General features: G+C 39.1%; 1 protein-coding gene across 1 annotated transcript in view; it reads left to right on the forward strand.

Moving 5' to 3' along the window:
- rictor.S (RPTOR independent companion of MTOR, complex 2 S homeolog) overlaps positions 1-22422 on the forward strand; it is a 112272-nt gene that overhangs the window by 66411 nt on the left and 23439 nt on the right. The window contains exons 12-29 of the mRNA XM_018244512.2: positions 2343-2430; positions 3970-4060; positions 5475-5541; positions 5637-5717; positions 6216-6316; positions 6499-6664; positions 6914-7015; positions 10440-10486; positions 12570-12705; positions 12986-13185; positions 16191-16317; positions 17591-17755; positions 18109-18185; positions 18270-18348; positions 18712-18821; positions 18922-19009; positions 19900-19992; positions 20238-20344. Coding sequence (XP_018100001.1) covers positions 2343-2430; positions 3970-4060; positions 5475-5541; positions 5637-5717; positions 6216-6316; positions 6499-6664; positions 6914-7015; positions 10440-10486; positions 12570-12705; positions 12986-13185; positions 16191-16317; positions 17591-17755; positions 18109-18185; positions 18270-18348; positions 18712-18821; positions 18922-19009; positions 19900-19992; positions 20238-20344 — 1925 coding nt within the window. The remainder of the gene's footprint in view (positions 1-2342; positions 2431-3969; positions 4061-5474; positions 5542-5636; positions 5718-6215; positions 6317-6498; positions 6665-6913; positions 7016-10439; positions 10487-12569; positions 12706-12985; positions 13186-16190; positions 16318-17590; positions 17756-18108; positions 18186-18269; positions 18349-18711; positions 18822-18921; positions 19010-19899; positions 19993-20237; positions 20345-22422) is intronic.

A 22422-nucleotide genomic window follows, 5' to 3' on the forward strand; every position in this document is an offset into this window, starting at 1 on the left:
GTTTTCATTTTTTATTATTTAAGGTTTTTGAGTTATTTATCTTTTTATTCAACAGCTCTTTCAATTTGCATTTTAAGCAATCTGGTAAATAGGGCCCAAATTACCCTAGCAGCCATGCATTGATTTGAATAAGAGACTGGATTATGAATAGGAGAGAGTCTAAATAGAAGGGTCAGTTATAAAAAGTAGCAATAACAATACTTTTGTGGCCTTACAGAGCATTTGTTTTTTTGGAAGGGTACGGCAACGCCCGTTTGAAAGCTGCAAAGAATCAGAAGAAAAAGACAAATAACTATAAAACTATAAAAAATAAATAATGAAAACCAATTAAAAAGTTTTTGTAGAATTGGTCGTTCTATAACATACTAGAAGTTAATTCAAAGGTGAACCACCCCTTTAAAGGAACAGTGACATAAAAAAATGTGTTTTTAAAGTAATTATAATGTATTGCCCTGCACTGATAAAACTGTTGTTTGCTTCAGACAAACTACTATTTATATAAAAAAGCTTCTGTATAGCAATGGAGGCAGCCATTCAAAGGAGAAAAGGCTCAAGTTACACAGCAGATATCAGATAAGCTCTGTAGAACATAATGGTGTTACCTCTTATCCACTATTTAACCTGTGCCATATAGCATTATTTAAATTTCCACCATTGCTACACAGCAGTTTGTTTATATGAACTATAGTAGTGTTTCTGAAGCAAATAACAGTTTTACCAGTGCAGGGCAACAGTCTGACATTTTCATTACTTTAAAATACTTTCATTTTTTGGTGTTACTGTTCCTTTAATGGCCCAGCACTGTTAGAAACAGTGCCTTTTGGGTATGCCAAGAATTGTTTTTCTGTAATCGCAGTGAAAACAAAATGGGTATCTGTCTTAAAGGAGAACTAAGGCCTAGCTAAAGAAGTAGCTAGAAATGTTGTACATTATGTTTTGTGCTTCTCCACCAGCCCAAGGCAACCACAGCCCTTTAGCAGTAAAGATCTGTGTCTCCAAAGATGCCCCAGTAGCTCCCCATCTTCTTTTCTGCTGATTCACTGCACATGCTCTGTGCTGCTGTCACTTACTGAGCTTAGGGACCCACTCACAATATACAGTACACATAGAATAGAAATGTCACAATATAAGGCTGATTAGTAATTAATACAGATAATTACTACATGGCAGCACAGAAACCAGTGCAATTAGCATCAGAATTTAATAATCAGCCCTGTAGCATCAGTTTATATTACAGACCAACCTCATTTTCTGCTGGATAATTAGTGACGAGCCCTAAGCTTAGCTTCTCAACAGCTGCTCAGAGCCCACTGAGCATGTGAGTGTCACAGACACTTTCCAAGATGGTGACCCCCTGTGACAAGTTTGAAGTCCTGGATCATTGCTGCTATCAACAAGCTGAAACTTTAGGCTGGTGCAATAAGTTCAGTATATAAAATATATAATTTTTAGCCATATTCATTTTTAGGGTTTAGTTCTCCTTTAAGGGTTGGTGGGTAGTTTTAGTTTTTTGCTGGGATATTCATAGCACTATAGCAGGGGGCTGTTACAAGAATGCTGATGCTCCCATCTATTTGCCATTGTTTAAATTGGACCTGTCACCCAGACACACAAATCTGTATAATAAAAGTCCTTTTCAAACTAAACATGAAATCCAATTTCTATTTTTTATTAAAGCATTCATAGCTGTTGTAAGCTCATTTAAAAATCTCAGCTGTCAATCAAATATTGTCTGCCCCTCCTCTATGCCAGTGGCATAGAGGCGGGGCAGACAATTACTTTCACTTTCCATTCAGCACTTCCTAGATGTCACTGCTCTCCCCACATTCCCCCCGTTCTCTTCACCATTTAATTGTGTAACCAGGGTATCGGGATGGACATCGGGTCCCCCATTCTGGTGCACAAACAAGATTCTGAGATGACACAAGACTTGTCTTAATAACAGTGTCCACAAAATGGCTGCTGCCTGCTTGCTATAATTTTGAAATCCCAGACTGAAGGAAGCAAGATTCAAATAATTTATATAGTGTAATTAAAGTTCATTTTGCTTGACTAATGTGATAAAATAGGATTTTGAATAATTTTTTTGGGTGACGGGTCCCCTTTAATTAGTTTTAGCCAATATAACCGACTAAACTGTTGACAGCATTGTGTTCTGGAGCACTCTAATCTCAGATCGTTGATCAATCTCAAAGCCACAAATAGTATGACACCAGCTCTGACTATTATTTGGGTACGATTTAGACAAATAAACTATCAATAAACGGGAAACTTAAAATGTAAATATTATCAGCTGCTTGTTTCTTACCTTATGAAACACTTTTTTTTTCATCTTTGTGTAGAGAGGTCTACTTGAGGTACTTTATGATATTTTTCGCCTCTCTGTCCCAGTTGTGACAAAGGAATTTACAGAAGCCCTTCTGAGTGTTGGTAAGTGAGCATGAACTGATTTCATATTTTAAATGTATCTCCATTTTCAGACATTTGTGGCTATCTAGCTGTTGCCATGCTGCAACATCCAGTCGTGGGCTTTGAATCTGGCAGTTGTAGTACCAATACAGTAGCTAGAAAGCCATGGGTTGAAGATCACTTATATGAGCTCTCCCTTCACCCCATGCACACTGCACATATACAATATGATACTTAAAGAGGAAACCCTTAATATACCCATTACAGTTACCTGTTTCTTCAAAAAGTATGAAAAAAATGCAATTTTCTATGCTGGAATAAAGCTGTTTATCCGTTCTTTTACTACACTAAATCCTGGCGGGGAAGCAGGGACTAAACACTGAGGTTACTACTTCTACACAGCTTACAGACAGCATGCAGGAACTGCATAACCCACAATGCACTGTGATCTTCTTTTGCTTATTGAAATCACTTGAGCAGGGAATTGTGGGGTTTGGAGGATGCAGGCTAAGGATACAAAGTAACAGTAGTCAGCCAGCTCAGCAAAGAAGTCAGAGAGATCAGCAGGGGACTAGGCCTAGGGAACTGTCAGAAACCATTAAAAGTCTGCATAATTTTTAAAATGATTTATATTGCAAAGTTGCTTGAAATTATTTTTACTTTTCAAAAAGCTTAAGTTATGTTTTTGTGGAGTTCCCCTTTAAAATGAAGAACGATTTTAACCAACCATTTCGATGGGAAGTGCAGGCCTGCTTTTGGCTGGTGAGAGTCAATATCCGGTTCCAACTCGGCTCCTACTTCGGCACAACTCTGCTCCTGCTTCTGCACTTCAAGAGGAGCCTGTCTAAACCAGGAAACACAGCACGACCAGGCCCCTCTTAACATATAGAAGCCATAGGGTCCGGGACAGTGCCCCCCTGATGGCAGCCCTGCGCACCTAACTACGTATCTGTCTCTTCCTGAGAGCGGAGATTCGGTTTATGATTCCCCTGTAACCCTAGATAAGACCTCGACATGTGCTGAGGGTGTGTACAAGAGTACCTGGACCGGTGAGTGGCACACTTCTACTAAGCTGCTGCTCGCAGATCCTCTCTTTTTCTCGGTCCCAGCGCGTCGCGTCACCTTGTTCCCCTGGCTGACGCTGGACACGCCCACAGTGGGGCAGGGTAAAAAACCTTGAGGGCCATATCTGGCCCACGGGCCATATTTTGAGGACCCCTGGTTTAGGCTAATGTCAGAAAACACAGTATACCACCTGATGCCACCACTTGTCTCTTAGCAGTCACATGAATGGCATCAGCACTTGTCTCTTAGCAGTCACATGAATGGCATCAGCCTATCATTGCTCACGAGTTTTTGTCCCGAAACCACTCAGGTGTGCATATTCCGGACCAAAGCCATGTGGTGTGTGCAGGGATTTATGAGAAACATAGGGCCCGTGTTCCATGAATTCTTTTCAAATATTTCCAATTGCAGAGACATGCTAGTTGGGCCAATCCAAATGTTTTAAATTATTGACCATATATTTGACATAATGGACTTTCTGCTTCATCCCCTTAGATCCAAGTGGGTTTCAGGATTCTTGGAGGCTTTCTGACGGGTTTGTTGCAGCAGAGGCTAAAACTATTCTTCCGCACAGAGCACGCTCAAGGTATGTTTATCTTCTTCCTGTCAATGATTATGCAGATTTGAAACCCTTATGATCTTTGTCCATGGCATAATTTCACAGTATTTTAGGGGTCACATGTTTTGGACGAGGGACTTACCTTACTGCTGTGTAAAATTATAGTCTTTCTGGAGACACCCGAAAGGCAGACAAGTATTACTGGTCAGCGACTTTGTATTCTGTTCACACTGACAGTTTGAGCCAAGATGGTCGTGTCTTTGTTTATTTTTAGAAAATCTATAATAACATTTGTAAAGTCAGTGTAGAAAGGTGTTTAAAAGGGTATTGTATAACTGATAGGGATGCACCGAATCCACTATTTGGGATTCGGCTGAATCACCGAATCCGTGGTGAAAGATTCGGCCCGAATACCGAACCGAATCTGAATCCTAATTTGTATATGCAAATTAGGGTCAGGAAAGGAAAAAGTGGGAAAAAATCTTCTTTTGTGACGAAAAGTCACGTGATTTCCCTACCCACCCCTAATTTACATATGCAAATTAGGATTCGGATTGGCCAGTCAGAAGGATTCGGTCGAATCCGAATCCTGCTGAAAAAGGCCGAATCCTGGATTCGGTGCATCCCTAATAACTGGATTTCAGAAAAGAGAATATACATGTAGATTTATAGGATGCATTCACACATTTTCCTGGGATATTTTGGAGGCCTCGGCAGTGCCTTTCTAGGACAGGTGTGACTTCTTTGAACTGCATAATGCCTGGCAGAAACTAGCTTGGAGGCTTAGGAAGTAGCAAGCTTTCACGTGCTTTCTGACAGACTATTGTTTCTCCTACTCAATGTAACTGAAAGGGTCGCAGTCGGAAATGGATTTTTACTATTGACTGCTGTTCTTATATCTACCATCTGTAATCTTGTGTTAGGGCACTGCTAACTGGTTACCTACCCATTGTTCTGTTGTTAGGCTACTGGTGGGGGAAGGGAGGGAAGTGATATCACTCCAACTTGCAGTATAGCGGTAAAGAATTACTAAAGTTTATCAGAGCTCAAGTCACGTGACTGGGGGCACCTGGGAAACCGACAATATGTCTAGCCCCATGTCAGATTTCAAAATTAAATATAAAAGAAATCTGTTTGTCAGAATGCAGAATTAACTGATGCATTTTGAAAAACAAAAAACCTTTTCCCATGACAGTATCCCTTTAAAGTAGAATAAGATGCATTCCTTTCCTCCAAGTATGTCCCTCCACTTTACATCCATTATCTGTGGGACAAAAGTATTGCTTGTGCTTACCATGAAGACTGTCTAAATAATCATCCTAACCGAAGAATCAAATAAATGACTTTTTTTTTTTTTTTTAATTAACATGCTCATTAGTATCTGTAGTCTGTGTTGGTTTTCATTCTTGTATTAACAAAAACAATGTCCTGTCTTTCCTAGACCTGATCTTATGGACAACTATTTAGCGCTGGTATTATCTGCTTTTATCACAAATGGTCTATTGGAGGTGAGCCTGTCATTTGTAAATGAAAAACTGTATTAAAAAAACTTTTTTATTGTTATTTATTTTCCTTTATTCATTTAATCTTCCTCCTACTTTAGGGATTGGTTGAAGTCATAACCAGCAGTGATGATGATGTGTCTGTCAGAGCAACAATCATCCTTGGGGAACTCTTGCACATAGTAGGTTTCCTTAAAGGCAAACATTTATGTTCGGTTTTTTTTTCCGTGTTTTTGGTAGACCGAATGGCATCCTAATTTGCAAAATGCAGATTAGGTGTGGGAAGGGGAAAACATTTTTTACTTCCTTGTTTTGTGAAAAAAGTCACACGATTTCCCTCGCCCCCTAATTTGCATATGCAAATTCCGTTTCGGCCGGACAGAAGGATTGTGGCCGAATCCTGAACCAAATCCTGGATTCGGTGCATCCCTAGTTTTAGGAATCCATTTTTTCCATTCACATTTGAATGTGTTGAGTCTTGATTCCTATTTTAGATGTCCGAGAATGCAAAGAAATTCGGCTTTGATCCCTCTTAGTTACCTGAATATCGTGTTTTCCTTTACAAAATGATACGGTTGGTGGCTAATTTAGTAGAGAATTGATTAAACACCCAAATTGCATTCATTCAAGCAGCAAAAAGCTGAAATAACATTGGTTTTATGTTTATTTGCACCATATAGGCAAACACAATCCTTCCTCATTCTCACAGTCATCACTTGTACTGCTTACCGACGCTAATGAACCTGGCTGCATCTTTTGACATCCCAAAGGAGAAGAGACTGTAAGCATTTCTTATTATTAAGAATCGTTTGTGGGGGGTTGTTTGTGTTTTTGTTGCACCGAATAAAACTCCCATTAATACGGAGTCTCAAATTCAGATATCCGGGGCACTCAATATGGATTACACAGTAATGTTCATTAGGAGCAGACGTTTGGGCTCTTTACATCTTATTTTTATTTCAGACGAGCCAGTGCAGCTTTAAATTGCTTAAAGCGATTCCATGAAATGAAGAAACGAGGCCCTAAACCGTACAGCTTGTACTTGGATCACATTGTCCAGAAAGCAGTCACGGCCCACCAGAAAAAGGATCAACATCAACGTCTGCAGAAAGATATATTTATTCTGAAGGTAAAGTGATAAAATGCACAGCTTGTGCATCGGTTTTAGTGTAAACCTGGAACATTTGGGAAATAAATGACTTCAGCCTTGTCTATTCCTAGTTTCCTACATTGACATCAGGGAAGTTTTCACACATTATGGAACTCACGTGCTTGTTCAGGGCAATTTATAAAATTGGCATACATAACATAACATGACATGACATGTCTGAAGACCTAAAGTCCCTTGTGTTTTTGGTTTTTTTTTTGTTTGGCAAAGGACTCTGAAGAGGCGTTGGTGATGAACCTGAAAGACTGCCAAGTTCTAAATCATAAAGAAAACCTTGAGTGGAATTGGAATCTTGTTGGGACCATATTGAAGGTCAGTTTCTTGCCATAAACTCTACAAGTTTCCTGCTAAATTACAGTTGCTGTACAGGTATGGGATCCGTTATCCGGACACCCCATTATCCAGAAAGCTCTGTATTATGAAAAAAGCTGTCTCCCCTAGACTCTATTTTATCTAAATAATCCAAATTTTTAAAAGTTATTTCCCTTTTGTATGTAATAAAACAGTAGATTGTATTTGATCCCAACTAAGATATAATCAATCCTTATTGGAAGCAAAATCAGCCTATTGGGTTTATTTAATGTTTACATGATTTTTTAGTAGGCTTAAAGGAAAACTATATCCTCAAAATAAATACTTAAGATACACTTTATATCATATTAAGTACATATTAAAGAATCTTACCAAACTGGTATATATACATAAGTAAATATTGCCGTTTTACATCTCTTGCCTTGAACCACCATTTCATGATGGTCTGTGTCCTGCCTCAGAGATCACCTGACCAGAAATACTGCAACTCTGATTGTAAAATGAAGCAAAAGACAGAAATCTGTCTGTTGGCTCATGTGACCTAACAAGTGTAGTTTGTTTGTGTGAATAGTGAATCGTATGATCCCAGGGGGCTGTCCTTATTTTTTAAAATGGCAATTTTCTATTTAAAATTACCCAATGGCACATACTACTAAAAAAATATATTATTAGGAAAATGGTTTATTTACACAAAGCAGGGTTTTACGTAGGGATGCACCGAATCCACTATTTTGGATTCGGCCGAACCCCCGAATCCTAAGCAAAGGATTCGGCCGAATACCGAACCGAATCCGAACCCTAATTTGCATATGCAAATTAGGGGTGGGAAGGGGAATTTTTTTTTACTTCTTTGTTTTGTGACAAAAAGTCACGCGATTACCCTCTCCACCCCTAATTTGCATATGCAAATTAGGATTCGGATTTGGTTCGGCCAGGCACAAGGATTCGGCCGAATCCGAATCCTGTTGAAAAAGGCCGAATCCTGGCCGAATCCTGGATTCGGTGCATCCCTAGTTTTACGTATGAGCTGTTTTATGCAATATCTTTTTATAGAGACCTACATTGTTTGAGGGGTATAGTTTTCCTTTAATATGGAAAGATCTGTGATCTGGAAAACCCCAGGTCCCAAGCATTCTGTAGAACAGGTCCCATACCTGTACTTGATTGGTTTATTATATGGATACTTACAGGCACAGGTTGATTGAAAATAAACTTATGAGGATTAGAAGGCCCAAGCATTGTTTTTATTCTTTTTGAGTCTTGTGTCTTGAATCACCAGTGCTCCTTGTTGCGGCATCAAAATAAAGAAGTCTGATATTTAACAAATCTCTGTTTCAAACCCCTACCCATTCACCCTTGGGTTTTTTTTGTTCAGACTTTAGATAATACAGTGTAATGTTCATGGCTTTGGCCAGAAAGTGGCAGATATAATAAAGTTATATCAGTTAAGAATACGATTCCTAGAAATGATTTACAATATTGCCGACTAAGATTGCAGGTTCACACAAAGCATGTAAAGCACTGTGACTTTCACATGTTAAAGGAACAGTAGGATCAAAAATGAAATTGTTTTAAAAATATAATGCAGTGTTGCCTGCACTGGTAAAACTGATGTGTTTGCTTTGGAAACACTACTATAGTTTATAAAAACAAGCTGCTGTGTAGCAATGGGGGCAGCCATTCAAGCACAGGATACACAGTAGATAACAGATAAGTACTACTATAGTTTCTATAAACAAGCTGCTGTGTAGCAATGGGGGCAGCCATTTAAATGAGAAAAAGCTCAGGTTACACAGCAGATAAGCTCTGTAGAACACAATAGTGTTATCTGTTATTCGCTATTTAACCTGTGCCATATAGCTTTTTTTCTATTTCTGCTATTGCTTTAAACCAGTTGTCCCCAACCTTTTTTACCCATGAGCCACATTCAAATGTAAAAAGAGTTGGGGAGCGACACAAGCATGAAAAAGTCCCTTGGGGTGCCAAGTAAGGGCTGTGATTGGCTATTTGGTAGCCCCTATGTGGACTGGCAACCTACAGAAGGCTCTACTTGGCATTATACTTAGTTTTTATGAAATTAAAAATCACTTCCAAGCCTGGAATTTAAAAATAAGCCCCTGCTTTGAGGACACGGAGAGCAACTTGTTGCTCACGAGCTACTGGTTGGGGAACACTGCTTTAAACTGTAGTAGTGTTTCTGATGCAAATCAGTTTTACCAGTGCAGGGCCACAGTACATGATATTTTCATTACTTTAAAACACTTCAATTTTTTTGCTGTTACTGTTCCTTTAATGGAACTTATGATTGTATACAAGTGCATTCTGTGGTCTGGAACCTAGAACCTGGCCACTAATGGTCTCATTTTTAATACAGTTAGGTCAGTCACATTTTCTGGACGTTGGCCCATGGATGGGTACCCTTGTTTGTGATGTGGCTGGTCAAACTGTGGTTTTGATCAGGCTGTTTTACACTTTACCACATGTGCTGTATCCTTTTTCATTACTTGTTATTGTTCTAGCTCAGGGATCCTCAACCTTTTGGACCCCATGAGCAACATTCAGAAGTTAAAGGAGTTGGGGAGCAACACAAGCATGAACAATGTTCCTGGGGTGCCAAATTAGTGCTGTGATTGGCCATTTAGTAGCCCATATGTGGATTATCAACCTACATTGAGGCTCTGTTTGGCAGTGCACCTGTTTTTTTATACAACCAAAACTTGCCTCCAAGTCAGAAATTCAAAAATAAGCACCTGCTTTGAGGCCACTGTGAGCAACATCCAAGGGGTTGGGGAGCAACATGTTGCTCGCGAGCTTTTGGTTGGGGATAACTGTAATCTAGCTACACAATAAAGTTTAATAATTGAAGGCCAATAGCAAATATCACTGTCTATATCCGTGGTCCCCAAGATGTCGCTCACCTACACATTGGATGTTACTCTCAGTGGCCTCAAAGCAGCTTCTGATTTTTGAATTCCAGGCTTGGAGACCAGTTTTAATTGCATAAAAACCAGGTGTACTGCCAAACAGACCCTCCCGTAGGCTGCCAGTCCACATAGGGGCTACCAATAGCCAACTACAGTCCTTATTATGTAGCAATGGTGGAAATTGAAAAAAGGCTCTATGGCACAGGTTAAATAGTGGATAACAGATATTATGTTCTACAGAGTTTATCTGCTGTGTAACCTGAGACTTTTCTCCTTTGAATGGCTGCCCCCATTGCTAAACAGCAGCTTATTTAAATAAACTATAGTAGAGTTTCTGAAGTAAACACACCAGTGTTACCAGTGCAGAGCAACACTGCATTATATTTTTATTACTTTCTTATGTTACTGTTTCTATAAGATGCCCTTGACAGATCTCTAATGCGTGTGAACTGTAGTCTTATATGTCTCTAACAATGACAAAACCTTTTTCCTCTCCACAGTGGCCAAATGTGAATTTAAGGAACTGTAAAGATGAGCAGCTGCACAGGTAAGCAGTGATCTAGTTCTGCTCCAGAAATAAAGGTAACACAGATCAGAGGACTGTACTCTACAGTGGACTGGTCCGATCTTTAAATCAGGAAGGATTTTTTTCTCCCTCTGAGGCAAATTGGAGTGGCGCCCAATGTTTTTTTTTTTTTGCCTTCCTCTGGATCAACTAGCAGTTAGGCAGGTTATATATAGAGTTAAAAGGTTGAACTTGATGTATGTGTTTCTTTTTTCAACCCAACTTACTATGTTACTCTCAAGACTTGACTTCAGTGCTCTGCGATGATGCACTGTGTACCGTTGAGACTACCTAGGACTCTGTGTTTCACTTTTTATTTCTCGGTCAAAGCCGAATATAATCTATAGTGAATTATAAAGCCAAAATTAGCACAAAAAAAATGTATATTCACTATATTTCTTCCAGTTCTTTCAGTCAGTAGCTATTAAACAGTGTTTATCTCAGGCTATGGTCACACAGCCTGTTGTCAGCGTGCCTTTGAAATGCACAGGTATCTTCCTCTTTTTAGCAAAAGAGGATGGGAAAAATAAAGGGAGGAAAGAAGATGAACCGGTAGCGGATCCTGTAGGATTTTGTCAGTTAATTGTGGCAAGGCCTGACGTGTCTTTTTTACGTTGCGTTTTTTAAAAAAAATCTCCATCGGGCGTAAAATGCACTACCACTGAAACTAATAGAAAACACTCTATGGCAATTCTCACAGGACGCTTGCAAGCCGAAATCAGCCGTGGTACGGCAGTATTGGTGTTTTTCAGCAGAAACGCCAATACGTCAAGAAACCACCAAATCAATAGACTCTATGGGATCTGCAAGTTTAAAACCACACTTTACGTAAATATGTAGCGTATTTTAAATATGGTGTCTAAATTCTTGCGAGATAAAAAAAAGAACAGCCAGGCGTAAATACGCATAAACTGCACTATCACTGAAACTAATGAAAAACGCACTATGGCAATTCACACAGGGCGCCTGCAAGCTGAAATCCGCCACAGGACGCCAGTATTGGCATTTTTTAGTAGAAACACCGTTGCGTCAAGAAACTACTAAATCAATAGACTCAATTGGGTCTGCACGTTTAAAACCACACTTTACTTAAATCCGCAGCGTATTTTAAATATGGCGTCCAAATTCAATGAGAACAATAAGAAGTGCATGTTGGGAAAAGAATCATACGTGCTGAAAAACGCATGTTGACGGTCACATGTGTTTTCAGTAGCGTATTTGCGCCTGGCTGTCCTTTTTTAAAAATGAAACGTAAAAACGCTGCAAAAACGCCACGTCTGGCCTTGCCCTAAGGCTATGGACACACAGGCTGTTGTCAGTGGCTGTTGTCAGCCTGAGTATTTTTGCAGGCTGGGAGAAGCAGATCTGCTCAGTGCCCCTGCTCCATTGCCTGTGTGTGCTCACACACAGAGGAACTGAAGCTACGGTCAGTCTAATTATGCTGAATGAAAACAGCTGCTGACAACAGCCCTAGAGTCCATAACGAATGCGTTTCTAAATTATACCCACCTTTTTCTCCATATACATTCTGTATGCAATCTTACAAGGTTATTATGGGCCAAAGTTGTGCAACTCAGTGATAGTCATTTATATTCCACACGGTGCAGGTATTCTGTTTCTCCTGCTCCCTTTATCCTTTAGGCCCATGTGCATCCTGACTGCCATCCAGCAACAGCCTTGATAAAAGGCCCTTTCCATCTATGTGTACAGTGCCCTCTCTGATGCACGTGCAGAGCTGTGACAGGTGATGCTCGTATGGGAATTTTGGCACCAAGGTCAGCCTGTCAGCACTGCATGTGAATCCATTTATTCATTTTCATTCAGTATTTGGAGTAGTAACATGCAGAGAAGGGGCTATTTTGTTGCTGCTGTTATCTACCAGATGGCAGGAGCAGACAAAACAGCCCTTGTGCCCAGGATCTAACTGCTATATAAAATGTAAATTTTCTTTGGCAGCCACCTTTTCAGCACCCAGCAAATAATGTAGCCTGGCTGCCAGATGTTTATCTGTCTAATCTAATAGTCCTGGGCATTCAAGGCATTTTTGTTTTTGTCTTCCATTCAGGTTTGTTCGGAGACTACTGTATTTTTACAAGCCCAGCAGCAAGCTCTATGCCAATTTAGATCTGGACTACAGCAAGGCTAAACAACTGACTGTAGTGGGCTGCCAGTTCACGGAGTTCCTTCTGGAATCCGAAGAAGTGAGTAGAAAGATTGGAGGAGAATCTGTTTAATTGTACGTCATTCAATGAAATGAATCCAGGAAGCTAATCCCATTTCATTGGGATTATAACTAAACTAATCCTTTTGTATAAAATAATAAACACATTAAAAGCCATAGTAAAAAGGAAAGAAACTTGTTGAATCTAGTGTGTCTGTTGCTCAATGTAGAACCATTACATTGCCTTTCTAATTTATCAATGCAGATATGAATTGTCTTGAGTTACTTTTTTACCAGCATCCACTATCAATTTTTTTTAGGATGGGCAAAATTACCTTGAAGACCTGGTGAAAGACATTGTGCTGTGGTTGAGCTCGTCGTCAGGAATGAAATCAGAACGAAGCTTGCAGAACAATGGTCTCCTAAACACTCTCAGCCAGCACTACTTTTTGTTTATTGGTGCTCTGTCCTGTCATCCGCATGGTGTCAAAATGCTGGAGAAATGCAATGTATTTCAGTGGTAAGTGCAGCTTTAGAACACCCCTGCATAATCTGCATTGCAAGCATGGAAGCTTGTCATTCATATGTTGCAGACCCTCTACTAGAGTGTGAACCCCCACTATGGAAGGAGAATAGAAGCCACACAATACTCCATGTATTCACTGTAATGTACAATGTACTTCTCTCCTAAAGGGGAAATGATAAACCATGAAGACGTGGCTCATTGTTTGCACAAAGTATTGCACCTCTGTGTATTTCGGTGAAAAGAACAGTAACATCAAAAAATGAAGTGTTTTAAAGTAATAAAAGTATAATGCACTGGTGTTACCCTGCACTAGTTAAAACTGCTGTGTTTGCTTCAGAAACACTACTATTTTTTATATAAATAAGTTGCTGTGTAGTAATGGGGGCAGCCATTCAAAGGAAAAAAGGCTCAGGTTACACAGCAGATAAGCTCTGTAGAACATGATATTTTCATTTAATTAGAACACTTTCATTTTTTGATGTTACTGTTCCTTTAAAGCGTATTAGTAAAAGTTTCTATATTCATTGTTTCTACCACAACATCATCCACTGATATAAACACAACAATGCAATCTGTTTTGGACCACAATTATTGTTGCTGCGGTGCCGTTCTCTCTCTACTCAAAATGCAAAGCTGCTGATGTGGTTTTTATGTGTTTTTTATCAGTCCCGTTTTCTTTCCTGGACCTTGAATAGGAATATTATGTATTCCCAAAGAGGAATGTACAAAATTGCTTCTCGTGGTGCAGGTTTCAAAAGAAATAGCCAGAGCAGTAAAGAGGAAGTGATATTTATCATGTATATGAATACTACATTTATATTTATAATTTAGGCCAGCAAGCATCCTCTTAAAGGAACAGTAACACAAAAAAATTAAACCGTTTTAAAGGAATAATAAAATAATGCATTGTTGCCATGGCCGGACTGGGGGTAAAAAGCATCCCAGGCAAAAAAAATCAAAGCAGCCCACATGTAATGGTTTTTGTACACATCCACTCATATATTGGGGTAAAAATGCAAAAAATGATGTGCATAAAGAGCTGCCTTTCTCACTTAAAGGAACAGTAACATCAAAAAATAAGTGTTTTAAAGTAATGAAAATTTAATACAGTCTTGCCCTGCACTGGTAAAACTGCTGTGTTTGCTTAAGAAACACTACCATTGTTTATATAAACAAGCTGCTGTGTAGCAATGGGGGCAGCCATTCAAAGGAGAAAAAGCTCAAGTTACACAGCAGATAGCAGATAAGCTCTGTCTGTCTAATGGTGTTATCTCTATCCATTAGTTAACCTGTGCCATATAGCCGTTTTTCAATTTCCTCCATTTTCCACAGCAGCTTGTTTATATGAACTATAGTAGTGTTTCTGAAGCAAACACATCAGTTTTACCAGTGCAGCGCAACACTACATGATGTTTTCATTACTTAATTTTAATTTCAACACTTAAACATATTTTACATGAATTACACTTAAAGGAACAGTAACACCAAAAAAAAATTTAAGATTCTGCAGCCTTTATATACCTTGATAAATATAGTGGACCGTCTACTGTACGGCAGAAGAACCATGACCGGGCCAAACGGCGTTGGACTAAGCGGCCCACTGGAGTTTATGAGGGTGGGCCTTTCCATAATTCTGAGCTTTTTGAATAATGGATTTACGGATAATGGATCCCATACCTGTATAACGTAATGACAAATACTTGTTATAACTCGATATTGTCTTCACCGTTAAGTTAACTTTTAGCATGTAATCGAATGGCTAATTCTAAGCAACTTTCTTAATTGATCTTTATTATATATTTTTAATTTTTATTTTTTTTATTTTTTAATTTGCCTTTTTCTTCTGACTCTTTCCGGCCGTCAAATGGGGGGTCACTAAAAAGCAAATGCTCTCTAAGACTAAGCATTTATTGTTATTGCTACTTTTAATTACTCCACTTTCTATTCAGACCTCTCCTATTCATATCCCAGTGTCTTATTCAAAGCAGTGCTTAGTTGCTAGGGTTATTTGAACCCTAGCAACCGGATTTCCGAACTTGCAAACTGGAGAGCTGCTGGATAAAACGCGAAATAACTCAAAAACTACAAAAACCAGATGCACATTGTCTCAGAATATCACTATATATCATATTAAACATTAACTCAAAGGTGAACAACCTCTTTAGTTGATTACCGCTAAAACTTGAGCTGCTGCTGCACGTATTCAGTTTTACACAAAAAAGGTGTTAACTCTCAAGTCTCTAAATATAATTTTTTGCACAATAACCACAATAAGCTACATCTTTCTTCCCTGACACGTAAGCACTGCTAATTCCCCACAGAGCAGTAAAGAAAGCCTAGGTTGTGCTGTTACCCGGTCTTGCTGTGTAAGCAGATGTAAGCCCACAAATAAAATTTTGCCTTTTGAAAGAAAAAGTAATTTTTATGGTCTTTCCACTCTACATTTATGAAACCTTTTTATTTTGGTTTTGCAGTTCTTTGTAGATGCAATTGCTATTAAAAATCATGTCTGCCCCCTTTTTGCACTTAAAAAAATTAGGGATGCACCGAATCCAGGATTTGGTTCGTGATTCAGCCTTTTTCACCAGGATTCAGATTTGGCTGAACCTTTGTGCCTGGCCAATCTGAATCCTAATTTACGTATGCAAATTAAGGGCGGAGAGGGAAATCGCTTGACTTTTTGTCGGAAAACAAGCAAGTAAAAATGTTTTCATCTTTTTCCTTTCCTGCCCCTTATCTGCATATGCAAGTTTGGGATTCAGTTCGGTATCGGCCGAATCTTTCATGAAGGATTCAGGTATTCGGATGAATCCCAAAAAGTGTATTCCCATAAAAATGTATCAGAAGTCAGCCTTGCATGCTTCTTCACAGCTGGCTTCTGCAACATTTCAAAAGTCAGAAAGGCAGATATTGCCTAGAAATTAGATTAACCGATATCTGTAAACAGTTTTATAGCGGAGAAGTGATGTGAATTAAAATTCCTTTCTGTTCACTTTCAGTCTTTTGAATCTCAGCTCCCTGAAAAACCAAGAGCACCTGTTAAAATTAGCCATCTCCTGTCTGGATTACAGCCGAGACGGACTGGCCAGAGTCATTCTTTCCAAAACCTTGACTGCGTCTGCTGATGTGAGTATGATGAACGCCTTCCCTTTGTAGCAATCACAAATGTCAGATTTGGGGGGCTGTTGTTTATGGTTGCCATTTTGGTCATATGTCTTGTGTAACTCAGCACAAATGCCCTTGTGTAGTTGTGATGTCACGATGACTCAAATATCAGGTGGGGGAGACAATGCAAATATACTGTATATTGTTCTGTAGGATGCCTATGTGCCACCCCTCTCCTCTTCCATACCTCCCAACTGTCCTGTTTTCCGATTTTGACAGCTGGGTCTGCTGTCCCCATTCTGACCACCAAGCAGTCAAGGAAGTTGTCAGGAGAAAAAAAGAGGGCTGCTTCTTAGCAGAAGAACATCAGAGCTTTCTTTTTAAAGGTTTACTTATCATTTAAAGAGATCTGGGTCCAGTTCTGCACCAGGAAAAGGCAAAGTGCAAAAAAAAAATGCACTCCATGCTACTCACATCCCCCTGTGTTGTTTCATACTTTTGTTGTTTTACCTTCCCTTTCCTTTCTGCTTTCCATCACTATTTATTTGTATTATTTTTGCTTTTGATCTTCAGTCACTCTGTTTCCATTCCCTCCACCTTACTCTTCTCTACTTTGCTTTTGACTACAACATTCTGTATCTCTGTGTTGTGAATTCTGCTCATTGCTTTTCTGTCCTTTTTTTAATTTTTTTTTCCTTTTATCCCCATTTTCTTCCTTTCTGCTCTCACTTTCATTGTAAAACTTTTCTCCTGAGTATTGTATTCTCCTTTTTCTGTCCTCTTTGCTGTCCAGACTTGTATTCATTCTGTAGAAAGAAATGGCAGCTGCTATGAGTATGTAGTAGGGATGCACCGAATCCACTATTTTCGATTTGGCCAAATACCAAACCGACCCCGAATCCTAATTTGCATATGCAAATTAGGGGTGGGATGGCCCGAATCCTGCTGAAAAAGGCCAAATCCTGGCACAATATGCTCATGTCTCTTGCAGCCAGTGCCCTTCCATGTTTGTCTTTTCACAGCATTCAAATAGAAAGTTTTTTTCTGAACCCTATAAGATGCTGCATGGGGGCCCACGTGGGCAAATTCTAGTGCACTTTACTATGAGCAGCCCAAAAAAATAGAAGTAAAAACAGTTCACTCTTCCTATACTGCATGCAGTAGTACTGGAAAGGACAATGTGTGTTTAAGGTGTAGGGTTCTGGATGCACAGTGAGGCATCTGTGTATGTACAGGTAAAGTACATTTTATATGATTAAGTTGCTTATGTATGGACATATGTCTTTCTGTACAGAGCTGCCGACTGTATGCAACAAAGCACTTGCGAGTCCTTCTGAGAGCCAACGTTGAGTTTTTCAGTAACTGGGGGATTGAGCTACTGGTGACCCAGCTGCATGATAAAAGCAAAAATATATCTTCAGAAGCTCTGGACATCTTGGATGAGGCCTGTGAAGACAAGGTGATACAGAATTGCTAGCATGCTAGGAAAGGCTAATGTATTATATAACAGCATTATGTTGCATTTAAAGGAGAAGGAAAGGCTGAGTTTACTTGGGGTACCAAAAGTTAGTCACCCCCAAATGATTGTATATCCTTACCTGAAACCCCGGGCCAGTGCTCCTATCAGCAGAAAATTACACCGGTCCGGGGGTTCTTCCAGTGAGCACCACAGAGCCATCGATTCCTTCTTGTTTCTTCACATGAGTGTATACAATCAATTGGGGTACCTAACTTTTGGCACCCCCAAGTAAACTCAGCCTTTCCTTCTCCTTTAAAAATATTGTGCTCTATAAAAATGTTTTTTTCTTTAAGGCCAATCTCCATGCGCTGATCCAAATGAAACCAGCACTCTCTCATCTTGGGGACAAGGGGCTGCTCCTTCTGCTTAGGTGATCTTGTTTATGGCCTTGCAGTATGAATTCAACACTAACATTCACTGGCTGTTTTTCTAAGAAATATTAATTTTTTTGCAGATTCATGTCGATTCCAAAGGGATTTTCTTATTTAAATGAAAGAGGTTATGTAACTAAGCAGCTGGAAAAATGGCAAAAGGTATTTGGGCAAAATGGACCAATTTGTTTTGATAAATTATGAGCTACTAAAATATTTGACGATTTGCATTGGTCTAGTTATTATCATAATTTCTTCCAATGTTATGCCGGTACATTCACACACACATATTTTTATTATTATATGATGTCTGTTGTACATAGGTTTTATTCCTTCACTATTGTTTTATCTCCAAAATAAAAAATAGCACCTTTTTAGATGAACTAGTCACTTAATGAGTCGATAGGGCATATCAGGTAAGTTATATTAATTACATAATAAATATAGGAAAATTGGATTTTTTTGACACATCCATCAAAATTCCTTCTTTTACATGTATTATGTTATTTGTTTTCTTCTGTTTAGGAATACAATTCCAAATACGTAGATTTGATTGAAGAGCAGTTAAATGAAGCTCTCACAACTTACCGCAAGCCTGTTGATGGCGACAACTATGTTCGGCGTAGCAGTCAGAGGTACCTGATCTACACCCACCCTATCCAAATATTACAACTGTAAGAAATATATTCCCTTATCCTGGTTTATGACTATTCCTCTTACATTTTCTCTACACAGACAGCAGCGTCCTCATGTTTATTTACCTGTTCATTTGTATGGGCAGCTGGTGTACCATAAGACTGGTAGTCATCTCCTGGAAGTTCAGGTGAGGGCAATTTATACACTATGGGGCAAATTCACTAAAGCACGAAGCTCCTAACGTTAGTGCAAATTCACCAGCATGACGTCATTTTGTTACTTCGCTGATTTACTAATGGGCGCTGGCGTAAATTCGCTAGCGAAGTGGACCTACTCTAGTGCTACTTCGCACCCTTACGCCAGGCGAAGTTACGATATGGCGAAGGGTCAACGTAACTACGCTAATTCACTAACTCGCGCATTTTACTGAACATTACCTCTTGCGCCAGACTTGCCTTTGCCACCTCAGACCAGGCGAAGTACAATAGTAGATAGGATTGCTTCAAAAAAAGTTGAAAAAAACGCTCGCGTCTTTTCCTTTTTTAAGCCTGATAGGCTGCAAAAGATCGTAAATTTTTTTGGGGTACCCTCCTCCTCCCCACATTTCCTAACATATGGCACATAAACTATACAGTAGGCACATGTATAGGGCAAAATATCAACTCTATTTTATTTAATAAAGCTTTCCCAGGCTTGTGTAGTGTAATGTATTTTCTGCTACAGATACGTCCATTGTACTTTAACTTGGTGCCGTATACAAATTAGGCATCGCTAGCGTAACTTCGTTTTGCTTGACGAATTAATGCTAGCTCAAATTCGCTACCGTTCGCCTCCCTGAGCGCAACTTCGAATTTAAGTGAATTAGCGGCGCCCTGGCGAAGTGCGGCAAAGGCGTCGCTATTGCATTTTCGCTGCTTAGTGAATTTGTCCCTATATCTCTGTTCTGGGTTATACAAAGAATAGAGCAGTGGGTGTGAAAGGAAGAGGGAGAAGAGCTTAAAGGTGGCCATAGATGTAAAAATTACGAGATAGATAGATAGATATATATATATTAATTTTTTTTTTCTTCATCTGAAGAATGTTGTCCCAGATCTGAGCTACACTGTCCGATCGCCATCATTAGACAAATGGGATGGAATCAAGCAGCTAAAAGCAGCTCTCTGGGCACTGGTGAGTAATGTCTGTTTATATCTATGTTTTTAGAACACTTTTGCACTTGAAAGTCTTTTAAAATTACCCAGTGGAATACTAGTGAATCTAACTCCCTTGGCTAAGGAGGGGGCTCGTTCCAACATGGGCCTCTGTGTTGGGTGCAATTTAGAGGACTAGGAAGTGGGCCTGCAGCTCCATCTGTGCAATGTCAACAACGTCTCCTACTATGTCTCCACTCCATCTTTCAATTTTCTGTATTAAAGGGCAACATTGGGTCTTCGAACTGGGGACTTAATTTACTTCAAGAGGAGAATGTGATCCCGGATATTGTATCTCTAGCTCTGCATTGTGACGTTCTCTCTATAAGAGGGTGAGTGTTGGTTGCAGCGAGGCTTTCTTTTTCTTATGCTTCATTTTCAATTGAGTGCAATTCTAGCGACAGAACAGGTCAAACATTTGTAGCAGGAGTGCCCGTAAGTGGTTTTGCAGATGTTTAGTTTGTGACCAAAAGATGTTTAGTTTGTGGCCCATGCAAAATGCTATTAGATCGCTCGTCTGGGCTTTTTCTTTATTTTTTCTACATACATACATATCCACAGCAATAACTCTGCACTCACAGGACTTGCTCAAAAAATGAAAAAATCCTTTTTATTGTGCAAAATCATTTCGGTCACATATTCAGACTTTTATTAATGTATACATACATACATAGATACATCCGCTGTAATGCTCATCCTATAGTTTGATTAAACTATATACAATTGCGAAAGTTGAATTGCACGCATGTAAGTATATATTCCACCAGCTGTTGGCACTCCAAGGAAACTTCAAGTCAGATCAATAGATAAAGCAATGTCAAGGTTTATTTTATCCAACGTTTCGGTTCCACACAGGAAACTCCCTGACGAAGGTTCCTATTGATCTGACTTGAAGTTTCCTTGGAGTGATGTCAACTGGTGTGTGTGTGTGTGTATATATATATATATATATATATATATATATAATTAACGAATTAAGTTACGCGCACGTTCTTCCTTGGTAAAACTCGATATGGGTGCTGTGCTTAAATTGGAATATATAAAAAATTTTGGATAAAGCATGCACTCCAAAATGATCAACTATTTATTAGATTAAAAAACAACGTTTCGGTTCCTGGTCTATAACCTTTGTCAAGATGCAAAACTAGACCAGGAACCGAAACGTTGATGTTTTTTATCTTATAAATAGTTAATCATTTTGGAGTGCATGCTTTAGCCAAAATGATATATATAGATACAGAGATATAGAGATATATGTATGTATATAGATATAGATAGATATATATCTATAGATAGATATATATCTATAGATAGATATATCTCTATAGATATCTCTATCTCTATAGATATCTCTATCTCTATAGATATCTCTATCTCTATAGATATCTCTATAGATATCTCTATAGATATCTCTATAGATATCTCTAGCTCTATAGATATCTCTATCTCTATAGATATCTCTATAGATATCTCTATCTCTATAGATATCTCTATCTCTATAGATATCTCTATCTCTATAGATATCTCTATCTCTATAGATATCTCTATCTCTATAGATATCTCTATCTCTATAGATATCTCTATCTCTATCTATATACAGTGGTGTGAAAAACTATTTGCCCCCTTCCTGATTTCTTATTCTTTTGCATGTTTGTCACACTTAAATGTTTCCGCTCATCAAAAACCGCTAACTATTAGTCAAAGATAACATAATTGAACACAAAATGCAGTTTTTAAATGAAGGTTTACGTTATTAAGGGAGAAAAAAAACTCCAAATCTACATGGGCCTGTGTGAAAAAGTGATTGCCCCCCTTGTTAAAAAATAACTTAACTGTGGTTTATCACACCTGAGTTCAATTTCAAAGGTTATAAAGCCATTTCTAAAGCTTTGGGACTCCAGCGAACCACAGTGAGAGCCATTATCCACAAATGGCAAAAACATGGAACAGTGGTGAACCTTCCCAGGAGTGGCCGGCCGACCAAAATTACCCCAAGAGCGCAGAGACAACTCATCCAAGAGGCCACAAAAGACCCCAGGACAACAGCTAAAGAACTGCAGGCCTCACTTGCCTCAATTAAGGTCAGTGTTCACGACTCCACCATAAGAAAGAGACTGGGCAAAAACGGCCTGCATGGCAGATTTCCAAGGCGCAAACCACTTTTAAGCAAAAAGAACATTAAGGCTCGTCTCAATTTTGCTAAAAAACATCTCAATGATTGCCAAGACTTTTGGGAAAATACCTTGTGGACCGACGAGACAAAAGTTGAACTTTTTGGAAGGTGCGCGTCCCGTTACATCTGGCGTAAAAGTAACACAGCATTTCAGAAAAAGAACATCATACCAACAGTAAAATATGGTGGTGGTAGTGTGATGGTCTGGGGTTGTTTTGCTGCTTCAGGACCTGGAAG

Source organism: Xenopus laevis, chromosome 1S (assembly GCF_017654675.1).
Source record: "Xenopus laevis strain J_2021 chromosome 1S, Xenopus_laevis_v10.1, whole genome shotgun sequence".
In the NCBI taxonomy this organism is placed as follows: Eukaryota; Metazoa; Chordata; class Amphibia; order Anura; family Pipidae; genus Xenopus; species Xenopus laevis.